Source organism: Apteryx mantelli, chromosome 5 (genome assembly GCF_036417845.1).
Source record: "Apteryx mantelli isolate bAptMan1 chromosome 5, bAptMan1.hap1, whole genome shotgun sequence".
NCBI classification, from domain to species: Eukaryota; Metazoa; Chordata; class Aves; order Apterygiformes; family Apterygidae; genus Apteryx; species Apteryx mantelli.
The window spans coordinates 60,390,749-60,404,853 of record NC_089982.1 but is presented as its reverse complement, the minus strand read 5'-3'; the positions used below and the strand labels follow the sequence as shown (position 1 = coordinate 60,404,853).

At 38.5% G+C, this 14,105-nt stretch overlaps 1 protein-coding gene across 1 annotated transcript in view; it reads right to left on the bottom strand.

The window, feature by feature from the left end:
- Positions 1-14,105, bottom strand: part of ATP8A1 (ATPase phospholipid transporting 8A1) — a 96,618-nt gene that overhangs the window by 46,442 nt on the left and 36,071 nt on the right. The window contains exons 17-18 of the mRNA XM_067297163.1: positions 9,655-9,719; positions 4,267-4,439 (exon numbers count right to left, since the gene is read on the bottom strand). Of these exons, the coding sequence (XP_067153264.1) occupies positions 4,267-4,439; positions 9,655-9,719 (238 nt within the window). The remainder of the gene's footprint in view (positions 1-4,266; positions 4,440-9,654; positions 9,720-14,105) is intronic.

Sequence of the window (14,105 nt, the reverse complement as noted above, 5' to 3'; positions counted from 1 at the left end):
GGATAATCATGATCACTCTGAAATACACCACACCTATCAGTTTATGCTGTTAGTCCATAACGCCAAGATTTAGGCTGTCACGGAAGAAATAATGAAGCAACAGTATGAAGCACATAGCTCATTTAAAAAAGAAAAAAAGAAAAGCTTTGCCATTTTTCCTCTAGCAAATGCCAGTATTTTTCATTTTATCTACCTTATAAAGTTACAGAGAAAAAAAATATGTGCAATAAATAGATAAAGCCGAAACACTGGATAGGTTACTGAGTTTCCAGTAAAGGGGTATACTAATGGTGGTTGCCTCTTTTTCCTAGACTGTGGTGATTAACAGTGAGACAGTGTTGCTAAGCAAAACTGAGTGCCTGGCATCTACACGTCTTTCCTCATATAGCATCTTCTAATTCCCACTGGGAAACATCCTTGCAACTCTAATCTAGTCTTCCAACCCTCCTCTCCATGTGCTAAGGACACCTTCTCACAATTCACCTGAGGGTGATGCCTGATCTGCTGAAAAAATCCCCCAGTGCCTATCCTGTGCCAATTAAGTCAAACTTCTTAAACTTCAAGTGCAATCAATCAAAAGGAGGTTTGATAAAGTCTAACTGCATGGTCTTCCAAAAGCAAAACAGAAAGGAGTGAAAAATAATACAGACTTTGGATTGCAGGTTGCTGTCTAGATACTTTTTTCAGCAGCTTGTGCAACACATCTTTAGACTTTTGAAAAAGGTAATGTACAATTTTTTGCAGAAATTGGGATGACAGCTCCTAGGCAAAGCCCTTCAAAAGAATTTCCATGGTCCAAGTATATCAAGAAGTGTTTCTATGATCAAAAGATTATATATGTTATATATCTTATTTGAACACTGTTTGATGATATCAAGACTAGCTACAGCCAGCTTCTACAGAAGATTCCTGACCTGAAAACTGAAATAATTTGAAAATGTTACAAATGCATAACTAAAATTCTGAGATTATTATTACTAAAAACAAGATGTAAAAATATTATTTTTCTTCATCGTCTAAACCTTGTGAGATACCATCTGTCTTTTACAACACTACTCAACAAGTACCTTACAAGAGAAACTGCTTGTTTTCTTATTTTTGCTTCAATACTAAAAAAAACAATTCATCATGGTATGCAGATCTACCCTAAATTATCCCCTTCAAAAATGCTGTTTTCCTCTGACATGGTAAGATTTTTATAATTATACTGATGAGGCACTTCCTGTGTCTATCTGGTAATGAAAAAAGGGGAAGTTAAAGCTGATTTTTAAATCTACTTATTTTTATCTATTTAACTTTCAAGGAACAGTGGGTTATTTCCCTTTTGGACCATGTTGTTGGAAGACGACACTTACTTTCATTGCCACACGAAAAGCCACATGAAAGCAAAGTGTGTACTGGATACCTTCAAATTCACAGTGAAAGCTGTAAAAAGTACCTTCTGTTCAATTTATTCACTCTAAGCTGTACATTTTTACTACAGAATCATCAGTTTAACATTCTTTTTACACATATTCCTTGGAAGCCAATACAGGGTTGGAATTCAGCTAGTCTAAGTCTTTAAGCCAAACATCTGCTTGGAATTAACAGCATATGCAGATTTTTGAAGTAAAATGTCTACTGAATGTTTGTCAGCTTCATCTGTGTTATGGCTACTCTTAGGAGGAGTTCACTGGTAACAAATGCTGCTGAACAAGTGAATACAGTCTGAAAGCATCAAAGAAAATGATGTAATTTATACTTTTAAAACCAAGGAGTGCTTCAAGTGTTTACTGCCTTTATATGGATAGAAGAGGCCTGTATTTTGATTTACTCAAGAGGATAATGTTTTTAGGCGGATAAGTGATTTACATTATTAACTAAAATTTCATTTCTGTGCTTGTGACCAGGAAAAAAGATTTTAAAAATTATTTTAAAAATGATAATATTTAAAGATGGAGCATTAACAGAAAAAAACACTTTGGTATAATTTTGGCTTTTGAAAAGCAAGTGACACTTCTCAAAAAACCCGCACGTACTAACACAGTGAGTGCTACAAGCAAATGTTTTAGTTTTAAACCTGCAGCCAATTTTTAAAATAGTCAGAGCATATACCTAGATATTTATTGAAACTGGCTGACCTAAATATATTATGGAAATGTAGAAATGGCAGAGAGAATGCTACTAGAACAGAAACCCTAATTTTGTACTTTTTGTTGCTTAATCACAGGAAAGCAACCAATAAAGAACAGCTATTTGTATAGGATATCCTAAAATGGCTTTAGTTTAATAGAAACTGCAACACTGTTTCTTTATACAGCATGAAATGTAGCTGTAAGTCAAGAAAACAGAGGAGAGAAGCAGAGCTTTGAAACAGCAGTTATCTACAGCTTGTTACTCACTACACTGAGCAAAACTGGAACTAGTAGCATGTGCACAAAGCTCCTACTTGCCTGTGTGACTGTCATAAGGACTGTCGTCGTAATATGGAAGTGATTAGAAAGATGTTTATTCATCACACAAGTGCTAAAGAAAGATCTTAGCTTGAAAGAGACTTTCATGCTGGAGCATGGCCACAAAGCTAAACCTTAAAAATCAAAAACAAAAACTGTTTCCCCTCCTTTTTCAAGACAGAAAAATTTCCATTTTAACACACAGATCCATTTTGAACATACTAATTCTTCAGAAGGATCTGTTTTTACCTTAGTGAAACATTATTAAACTCTATACCTGAACATGAGAACTTTTTTTTTTTTTAAATGAAAAGCAGACAGTCTATTTAAATGTATTTTCAACAGTTCCCACACTTGCATGCACTGTGCCTCTACCTTCAGATACCAAGGTAATGGGCAAAAAGATATTTATGTAATTTATTAAAGCAAGATTTAAATTTGGTGAGAAATGATGCTGAATTCTCTGAATTACTTTATTCTTGTACAAGATCCAGGCTGACTTTCCTTTTCAAAGATTCTTCTTCTAAAGCAATTATAATCAGACTATGCAAAGAAAAGTGGAATTAGATGTAACTTGAGAAGACAAACACCCCTAAATCCTTCAGTACTACGTTAACTGTGAGAACTTGAGTCTGTGACATTATTTAATGTTGATAAACAGCAAGCTCTAGAATAGAGTTTGAATGTCTTGTTTCTGAGTTTATTATTCCAGGTCTAATACAGGAAACAACTTTGTCTATACTAATAGAAAGGTCAAAATAGTGAAAATAACCTGAGAACATTAATTGGATATCCTTGCAATAGTCCCCCTAGCAATTGATGAAAATAATAGTTATTTCCACAGTTCTGGAATTTTTGATTGCTTTTCTAACAAGGGTGTTTTACCCGAGTTGCCAATGATCTGATAAAGAAGAGTCCTTGCTTTTGCTTTTTGACAAATCAATCACTTGGGTTCAGCCACTTGTTTAAACATCAGCAGGAGCAGTTCTTGTTTATCTAGCTAATAGTTGTCCAACTCCCTTTTCTTTCAATCATTCAAATGTAGAGGTGATGTACTGCACAGGATGTGTTTGCTGTTTCTATGTTTAGAGCCACACAGAAGGCGCAAAGAAGGCCCCAAACCACACAAGCTATCACTTTTACAGTAATGATGCATTCCTTCCTTAAAATAAATCTAGAAATGTTAAAAGACTAGCCAAACTGCTTTCATACTTTGCATATTTGGAGAATGCATATATTTATTTTTCTTTGACCTGGGAAAAGTTCCCTTGCTACAGCTCTAATAGTTGACATTTACAGTAAGGGATTTAAGGTCTGATTGTTTTGTAAGAACCCCAAAACAATAAAGAATAAATAAAAAAGGTGTTTCCATCAACTTCAGGAAAAAAGCATCACTCAGAGCCACATCTTTTACGTTTTTTGTATACTACCTATGCAGTGTAATCAATGCTTTACAGAGAAGGCACAGATATAAATTCTTGCCTGCGGAGGGAGCTCTGCAAAAGAATCTAGATGTGCCAAAGCCTGCAGGTAACTGTAATGTCAATTTAAGGTTAATATCAATGTCTGAGACTATCCTTGATAGACAACAACTTATTTTTCTGGGTATATGCAACCTGAATGACTTTGACAGGTACACACCTGTTTCATCCTTCACTACAGAAATATTTTGCTTGAATGATTATATTTCAGAATTTTAACTACTAAACCTTTTTATATTTCATGGTGGAAAACATGTGCGCATATACGTATTTGCCTACTCTGAAATGGAAAATATTTCTTAGTTTTCTGATATCATTAAAAAAACTGTAGAGAAAAAAGACGTAAATCTTACCTGCAACAAATAACAGCTTTACATGACAAAGCCAAATCCAGGAAATACTGTCTCACTCCAAATGTCAAAGCATACTTCAGGGATTTACCATCAATGATAAGAGCAAAATCATTTTCCTTCCTTAAAGCATCACCAAGAGTACTGCAATGATGGCTAAGCGTCTCTCTTGTTCCCTATTGCACATAAAATTGTAAGAGTTGATTATTTTTAATTCCTACTATTCCTACTTTTAAATCCAAAAATATTTTCAGTGTGATTAGAAACATCTGTGCTCACCTTTTAAGGAAATTACCTTTTGATTATGCTATCAGATCTATCAAATATATCATACCAAATAATAATAATAACATAAAAAGTATTTGCAATAGATGTGCTATTAGAAACCACAGTGGAGAATGCACCCAGTATGGCTCTAACACTCTGCCCAAAAAAATGTTCAGTTGTGGTGGAACTTTTAACGCTCTCTGAATGGCAACAATAGATGCATAAATGACTGCTAACAGACATTACTAAAGTATGTTTTTTACGTACCTATCCAATGGAAAATTCACATATATAGATACCTGAAGAAATATTTTTTATTCACTGTTATACAAAATAGATATAAACTTTTAGAAAAAAGTAAAAGAAACTTCAAGGATAATTCACAATATAAGTAGATGCATTACAACTGATAATTCTAACCATCATATTAAAATTATACTTTAAGATAAGCCAACATTAACAACATGTTATACAAAAGACCGTATTTCATATTTTTTCAGCTGCTACGGAAAGTTTGAATCACACCTGCACAAATTGCTATTCTGTGATCCAGTACTAAGAGCTTTTGATTATATTCAGTGGACAATACCTTCACTTGTATTTATGCAGCAGGATTTATTAACCAGCTTTGGAGAGGTCACTAATATCTAGTTAGTTACAGCAAAGTTCTACCATACAATGTCATGAAGAAGAAAAAACAAATAACTGCTTATATTTCTTTTTCTCTAAATGGCCTTTACAGAGCTATGACTATCGTTCTGCTGTTTTTTCCTTCACAGACTAGAAGTAAAAAGGGTTTGGGAGGAGAAAGGAAGATGAAAACAAACTTTTGCTTGTATAAAACTCAATTTCAGACACAGTCATATTCTATGATAATAATATTCCTACATTTTTCTATGGTCTTAACAACTGAACAATTATTTTAGCAGGGGCATGCTACTTCAGTGATGTCAGGCAGATCTAAATGAAATCGAGTGTATCCATCTAAAAGAAAATACTAAGCAGATTTAAGTACAAATCTTAAACACTCTAAAATGAAATTAATGAGAATGCTTTGCCTCCCCCACTCAACTTCCTCTCCCCATTCACTATTCCCTGTTTTTTGCCTGCTTTGCTTTCACTAATCTAAAATTGATTGCTTTTTCTAAACTGAGATTAGGCTCTTGGGGTATTCTGCACTTCAGAGGTTTCCTATCCTTCTCTGAAGGTGCTGCAATGGAAAGGAGGTGCCACTTTGTTTAAAATTACATGTTAAAAAAGTCTTAAAAATCACAGTAACCTCCATAACTATTTTCCAGAATATTATTCCAGAATATATTTCTTTGAATAACAAATATTGCAATATCAAAGAAAGTATGAATTTTTCTCATCTCCATGAACTACTTAGCTTATGACAGAACTTAAACAATACAAGAGCCTGAAACTTCATATTCCTCTCATCTTCTGTTGCTTCTTCTCATACATGTAGTATGAACTCTCCTGCTTAAATTGCCCTTAATTTTTTTAATCACAAACAGACATGCCCTCAGGTAGCTCCAAGCATGCCATATATGAAAACAAACAAATAAAAATCCAAAACAAAACAAAACTCTTACCCTAACTGTGAAGCTATTACATTTAAAATTCCATTATGGGCTTAAATAGAGCTCTATGCTGAAATCCACTGTCTTAAATTAAAAGCAGTATCAAAGTGTTTCTTATTTACTTCTATACCATTTCCATGAAATACTTCTCAGTGAAATTGAATGATGATCAATTCAAACTACTTTTCAATTTTCAGATTAAACATTTTTGAGTTCACAGTTAAAACAATAAAGCTTTGTTCTCATGATTTCCTTCCACGATAGCAAAACTATACTGAAATTTTATCAATTCATTAAGTCAATACAAAGGCAAAAATCAAATGCAGTGTACTTTTATATAAGACCTTCAAAAACAAAACGTGCTTTTGTTAACAAGACAGACATTCCTTGAAGAAGAATCTCAAAATAAATAATGTTGCAAAAATGGATATATCTAAATGTTTTGTGGAACTGATTCCAATTCTCTCTCATCTAAGACATGCTTATTTGGGGAGGAGGGATATTTTTATTTCCACAAATACAGGTATTATCTTACAAAAAGATGATCTCTTATTTCAGTGTATTTTTTGTAAACTCAATTCACTGAGCTGGGATATAGCTTAAACAGGTATTTTATTGATTCTGTCTAATTTCCTGTGTTGTGCATGCTAAGGTGATAATAAATTCAGGAGGCATGTATTTTGTTAAATCTGTTTTACATGTCTTAGGAAAGACTATCTGTCCCTGAAGGATCCAGATTGTGCTGGCTGATGTTCAAAAGAAGCCATGGTATGCAATAGGCATTGTACTACTGTTATAACAGCAAGGGCAAGAGGAATCCACTGCTGTTACTCTTTATTCAGGACTACTAGGAATATGCTGACCAAGAGAAGCCAGCCCTCTGAACTCTTACAAACCAAAACCTTCATATAGTCCAACAATATCCATATCTTGCAGAGCCAAGGGGGAGAGAAATGCCACAGCATACATTAACGCTCTCTAAAGTCTTAGATACACAGGTGCCCCTACACCGTAGGACAGGGAAGTCCTGTGCACTCAAGGAGTCCTACAACATGGTAGCATTTTTCTTCAGCACTCCCTGGCTGCTCGATTCCTCCCATACCGAGGGAATTGGGTTGTCCAGCAGTCCCATGGGAGCACAGTTCCACTGCAAGGCAGGGGACAGAGCCCCAGTATGAGAGCTGAGCTCAAGAGCCAGAGTTTTGGCCATATATCTTAATAGATAATATTCCAAGTAATTATCATGGCCTTTTGCCAGATCTCTTAGGTAAGCACAAGGAAAAGAAATTTCAACTGCACTGACTCAAAGTCCTTCGATCACAGCAGCCCACTTCTCTTTCACCATTTCCTAAAGACCTGCTCAGGCCTGCCCCCTCCCCACTAACCCCCTGAATTTTCAAGGCCAGTGTTGACAAGTCACACTAAAAATAATCATCTGATTCCAACCACACCAGCAAGTAAAATCCACAGGCAGAAGAGAAGGTGAACATTAAACAATGACACATACACCACCAAATGAGACAGAAAACTTTCAAGGGAGATTCTTGTTAAAAATGGCGGTACAGAACCTTTTTTTTTCTTTTTAAAACTGCCTCTAGTTCTCAAACAATTTGATTAACACAATTTTCTACTGATAAAATATGATTTATGTTATCAACATAGGTTTGCAACTGACCGATTTGTACATGCAAATTCAACTGCCATAACAAAACTGCTTCCCCATGTACTTCAAATGTACTTTGTGCATGTGGGGAAAGGAGCTCTCGATCTCTATGCAACCTAAACACTTCAGTTTGAAATACGGACTATGGTATGAATATCATACTTGATATTTTTTATGTTTAAAATAAACTGTACCTACATACAATTACTTTTTAAAGTATATTGCTTAATATATACTTAATCAACTTCTAAACTGTCATATTAGAAAATGGTTAATATGCAGTGCCTGTTTACTCAGTTTTATATTGGACTCTTTTTAGTAGTTAAATAAAACTACTTCAGTTTATTTCATTACATATAAAGAAGCATACAAAGTTGTCAATCTTTTGCACTTTAAATCCATTGATTAAGTATGCAGTAGTTCTGAAATCCAGTCAGTGCAACTAACCTAAATACAGGCTAGTAGGTCGCACTCCTCTTGCACCTGTTAATTTTTACTCAGAGACTGGTTGAGTGAAAAAGTCAAAAGCAAAATGAAAGGCATGAACCAAAAACCTTTCGTGTTTTTTCACAATGTTCACTTAATCTTTCTTAAGCTATCCAATGAACTAAACAGAAAAGAAAACTGTCTCTCTTCATTAATATCACAGGCTACTTGTGTCAAAAGCTGGCTTAGTATTTCAGCAAACTCTGGTTCCAGACATTGATTAATGTCTTCTGCTTATTTTGTGTTGGGATTTTATTTAAATTTTTTTATCAACAAAATATATTGCTTAAAATAATTTATATTTAAAATATATTAATCGTGACTGAGTTCACACACTGATGTTGAAAATGCGTCATTCTAAGTGGGTCAAAAAACATTTAAATAAAGTACTTATTTTGAAAAATATTTTTAATTCATGTTGCATCCTCCTACCCTTACATACTGCCATTGAATTCTTCAGTTAAGCTGCTCCCTTCTTGCTGATTCTTTTACTTTTTATTTACCTTTTTTTTTTCCTTCCTTTCCCTAAACCCAATCTTGAGCAACCTGAACATAATATAATCTTAGCTTCAGGGTTTTCTACAGAAGCGTGCTGTACAGGAAATAATCCTGCTGGAGAAATACTTCCGTTTTTAAGTCCATTTAAGGCTCCTTTAGAGGGTGGTAACAGGAATTATGTTTTTCCCTTCATGGAATTTTACGTGTAATTTTGCATTTCTGCATTTGCTCATTGCAAATTTACGCATTTGGTTATTTGCTCATTGCATTTGCTTATCTAAAAAATTTTTTCTCTACAAAGCACTGTAGATTGGTAGTTTCAAGCTTTATTTGTAGGTCAATATCCTGCTTACAATTTGAGTTGTTTAACCACACAATAACAAATAACTTTTGGCAGATACTAAGAATTCTCTAAGAAACAGCATTAGAAGGAACTTTGGATTAGTTTGGATACTGGCTAATACTACTAGAAGCATGTGGAGTTGCTGGCTCTTTGCCTGCATAGAAGATGGCACTACTACTAATTCCTACTATTTGGAATTTGTTTGATTATCATTATGAAGTTCATTTGTGTAGTAGCTACATTGTGGTTTTGGAAGACTGTTTCTCCTCATTCAGCAACATTTTGTCACAAAGACGATACAATCTTCCAAACGCACAATACTAAAACTAAGTGATAAGATAAAAAGGAAGGGAAAAATCAGTGGTTTTAGCAGAATTTTATGTGTTTGTCCAGATAAGTGATGCTCCATATAAACAGATGCTAAAAGTTCTTTTTCTACCTTCCCCTCCCCTCTTCTAGATACCTTGGTATTTTAAGTAGTTAAATAACACAATGTTTCATTTTGGCTTAAAATCATTACTTATATTGAAAACTTTGCAGGTTTTACTTACATCAAGAGAGCCTTCATTTATAACAATTAGTCCCATGTTCTTTCTCAAAAGTTTACAGGAGTGACCTGTTAAAAATATTTTTGCTTTCAAAATCTGCTCGACAAAATCCTTTACAATGTAACAAAGCATTTTTTCTGCAAGGGAACTATGGACAACATTAAAAACAAACTGCTCCAACTGAAATCAGTGGTTAAAAAAATTATTATATACCATCCTATTAGAAGTTAGATATACGGTATAAGTCAGGATAGTCAGAATTTTCCTTGCTGAAATTTGCAACTATTGTCTCTCATCCTGCTGAGCACCTCTGAATAAAGTGCATCTTCTCCATAAATCCCTTTCAGGTAGCTGAAGACAGCAAATAGATTTCCCTTAGCCTTGCAAATTTTTGGAATGCAAACTGTGTTTCATACAAATAATTGCATATAAAAATACTCTCATCTTCTCTGTTATCCTTTGAAGCTTTAAACAGAGCATATGTATTAGGTTATGTGATAAAAAGCTCATCTGCACACACGCAAAGGAGAACAGAGACATAATGGCAGATGGGGAAACCTGAATAACACCTTGCCTGGCTACTCCCAGGCCCATCACAGGAGAGTGGTTGGCCCATCAAGGGCTCATCTCCCCAAGCACAGAAGAGTGCAGAGGTATGGTGGCAGGCGGGGGAACCCAAATTAAACTACTCAGAGGGACGGACACCCTGTCTGGCTTCTGCCGGGGCTGTCCCAGGAGAGCATCAGCCCCATTGCCCAGGTATGAAGTCCAGTGAGGCGAGTCAAATGGAGCAGCTGTCCAGAGCACCTTACAGACTAAGTGGGGGTCACTGCCTAGGGGTATGGGACACCTTGTGGGATGCAGGGGAAGAGCGTTTCGGGATTGCGCAAGGCTTATCATGGAATGTTTAGAGGAGGAACAAACATAGGAAAACATAGAAATAAAGGGCTGAAAAGGATTAGGGCTGGTCTGTATGCTTGTTTGGCTATGTCCTGCACCTGATCAGTGCAGCCTGTCCTATCTGCTTGTTAAATTCCTTTTTCTAACTATTCTCCTGGGTGAGGGGGTCTCTATTCTGTATGTGTGTGTGTATGTCTGAGTGCTAGCAACTGAAGTCAGACCACAGGTCAGAGGGCCCAAGTGTCTGGTGTACCAGCAACTGGAGCAAGCGAGGTATGTGAATGAGTATGGTGTTATCACTAGCAAGCAAAGGAGGCAGGAGACCTGCATGGATGAGCAAGGAGCTCCTGGCAAAACTCAACCAGAAGAAGGAAGTATACAGAAAGTGGAAAGGGGGACAGGCCACTTGGGAGGAATACAGGAACGCTGTCAGAGTATGCAGGGATGCGACGAGGAAGGCTAAGGCCCGTTTGGAATTAAATCTGGCGAGAGATGTCAAGGACAACAAGAAGGGCTTCTTCAAATACATCAGTAGCAAGAGGAAGACTAGGGAAAATGTGGGCCCTTTGCTGAATGGGGTGGGTGCCCTGGTGACAAAGGATGCAGAGAAGGCAGAGTTACTGAATGCTGCCTTTGCTTCAGTCTTTACTGCTCAGGCCAGCCCTCAGGAACCCCAGATCCTGGAGGCAAGAGAGAAAGTCTGGAGGAAGGAAGACTTTCCCTTGGTGGAGGAGGAGTGGGTTAGAGATCATTTAAGCAAACTTGACACCCACAAATCCATGGGCCCCGATGGGATGCACCCACAAGTGCTGAGGGAGCTGGCAGATGTTATTGCTAGGCCACTCTCCATCATCTTTGAAAGGTCATGGAGAACAGGAGAGGTGCCTGAAGACTGGAAGAAAGCCAATGTCACCCCAGTCTTCAAAAAGGGCAAGAAGGAGGACCCAGGGAACTACAGGCCAGTCAGCCTCACCTCCATCCCTGCAAAGGTGATGGAGCAGCTCATCCTGGAGGCCATCTCCAAGCATGTGGAGGACAAGAAGGTGATCAGGAGCAGTCAGCATGGCTTCACCAAGGGGAAATCATGCCTAACCAATCTGCCAGCCTTCTATGATGGAATGACTGGCTGGGTAGATGAGGGGAGAGCAGTGGATGTTGTCTACCCAGACTTCAGCAAGGCTTCTGACACTGCCTCCCATAACATCCTCATAGACAAGCTCAGGAAGTGTGGGCTGGATGAGTGGACAGTGAGGTGGATTGAGAACTGGCTGAATGGCAGAGCTCAGAGGGTTGTGATCAGTGGCACAGAGTCTAGTTGGAGGCCTGTAGCTAGCGGTGTCCCCCAGGGGTCAGTCCTGGGTCCAGTCTTGTTCAACTTCTTCATCAATGACCTGGATGAAGGCACAGAGTGCACCCTCAGCAAGTTTGCTGACGATACAAAACTGGGAGGAGTGGCGGATACCCCAGAGGGTTGTGCTGCCATTCAGAGAGACTTGGACAGGCTGGAGAGGTGGGCAGAGAGGAACCTCATGAAGTTCAACAAAGGCAAGTGCAGGGTCCTGCACCTGGGGAGGAATAACCCCATGCACCAGTACAGGTTGGGGGTTGACCTGCTGGAAAGCAGCTCTGCGGAGAAGGACCTGGGAGTGCTGGTGGACACCAAGTTAAGCATGAGGCAGCAATGTGCCCTTGTGGCCAAGAAGGCCAATGGTATCCCGGGGTGCATCAGGAAGAGTGTTGCCAGCAGGTCGAGGGAGGTGATCCTCCCCCTCTACTCAGCCCTGGTGAGGCCACATCTGGAGTACTGCATCCAGTTCTGGGCTCCCCAGTGCAAGAGGGATGTGGCACTACTGGAGCAAGTCCAGCGAAGGGCTACAAAGATGATTAGGGGACTGGAGCATCTCTCTTATGAGGAAAGGCTGAGAGAGCTGGGCCTGTTTAGCCTGGAGAAGAGAAGGCTGAGAGGAGATCTTATCAACGTGTACAAGTATCTGAAGGGAGGGTGTCAAGAGGATGGGACCAGACTCTTTTCAGCGGTGCCCAGCGACAGGACGCGAGGCAACGGGCACAAACTGAAACACAGACACTTCCATCTGAACATGAGGAAATACTTTTTCACTGTGAGGGTGACAGAGCACTGGAACAGGTTGCCCAGAGAGGTTGTGGAGTCTCCTTCTCTGGAGATATTCAAAATGCGCCTGGATGCAATCCTGTGCAATGTGCTCTAGGTGACCCTGCTTGAGCAGGGGGGTTGGACTAGATGATCTCCAGAGGTCCCTTCCAACCTCAGCGATTCTGTGATTCTGTGATTCTCTGATCACACTAGCCGGCATGTAGGTTAAGTGCCATGGGAGTCAGGTATGCGAGTGTGTCCTTAAGGGTGAGACCACAGGGAGCTGGCTACTGGACAGACCAGGGGAGACCCAGCCAATTGGACCAGCTTCTGGATGGACTGCGTGTTCAAGGACAGCTACAGGATGGATCCAAAGTATGTGTGGGCAGACGCATGTGTGTGTTATGTGTGAGGGGGTCTATACCAGCAATTGGAGTGGGGCTGCGGGCCTCGGGAGCTCATACGTCCAGGTGCCAGCAACAGGGGAGACTGGGGATCCAGGGGCCAGGTACTGGGTACACTGAGCATCTAAGCCCAGCTACTGGGGGATCCACATTGTCCATATGTATGTGTATGTCCCACTGATGGATCTTCCTCCTGATCAGTCAGAAAGGGGAACAGGACGAGGCCATTGGTGCTGTTTGTGTCTGAGTGAGTGCTGAGCATGCCTGTCCGCGTTGATCTGTTCTGGCTGGCTGTGAACATATGTAAATATGCATGGTATATGTGTGTTTGTACGTTTGTCTACTGGGAATACATTCTCAGCCTCGCTACTGGTTGGACCTGAGGGAATGGAGCTGCAGCAGCCTCCCCTCTGTCAGGCTCCTGGACTCGCCTCCTCCAAACAGTATGCTGTATGTTAATGATGCAGCGTGCCTAGACAGCTAAAATATATACTACTACTCCTAATAAACTGAAAATACTGGTATTATATGCATTTCCTCAACCCTGAAGTTACTAACAAAAATAACCTTAGATTAACTGTGTTGTGTGCACAGAGAAATTTCTTTAAGATTGAAAAGTAATAATAATAAAAAGGATCTGTATTACCAAAACAATGTCTCAGGGAACATATTTAGATTAGTGCAGAAGTGTTGATATTCTCTTATGCAAATAATCTTAAATCTTAAACACAGTCTTCATATATTACTATTTAACATACAGATTTATCACTATTTGAATTAGTTAAGTCATGATTCCTTTTTTTTCTGAATAAAAGGAAACCTCTGATTGATGATAAAGATTATAACACTTTAATGTACAATCTGCACATTTTGTTTAGCTTTAGTTGAGATTATGGTCCCTGAATAATGTCTTTCCCAAAAGGAAGAAAAAATGCAAAAAGGAAACTAAGAATACTTACATTTTCTTAACATTATTCCCTCTCTCTGCCAAAAAAAACAAACAATGTATTCTTCATGATTTTAGATGCTACAAAAAG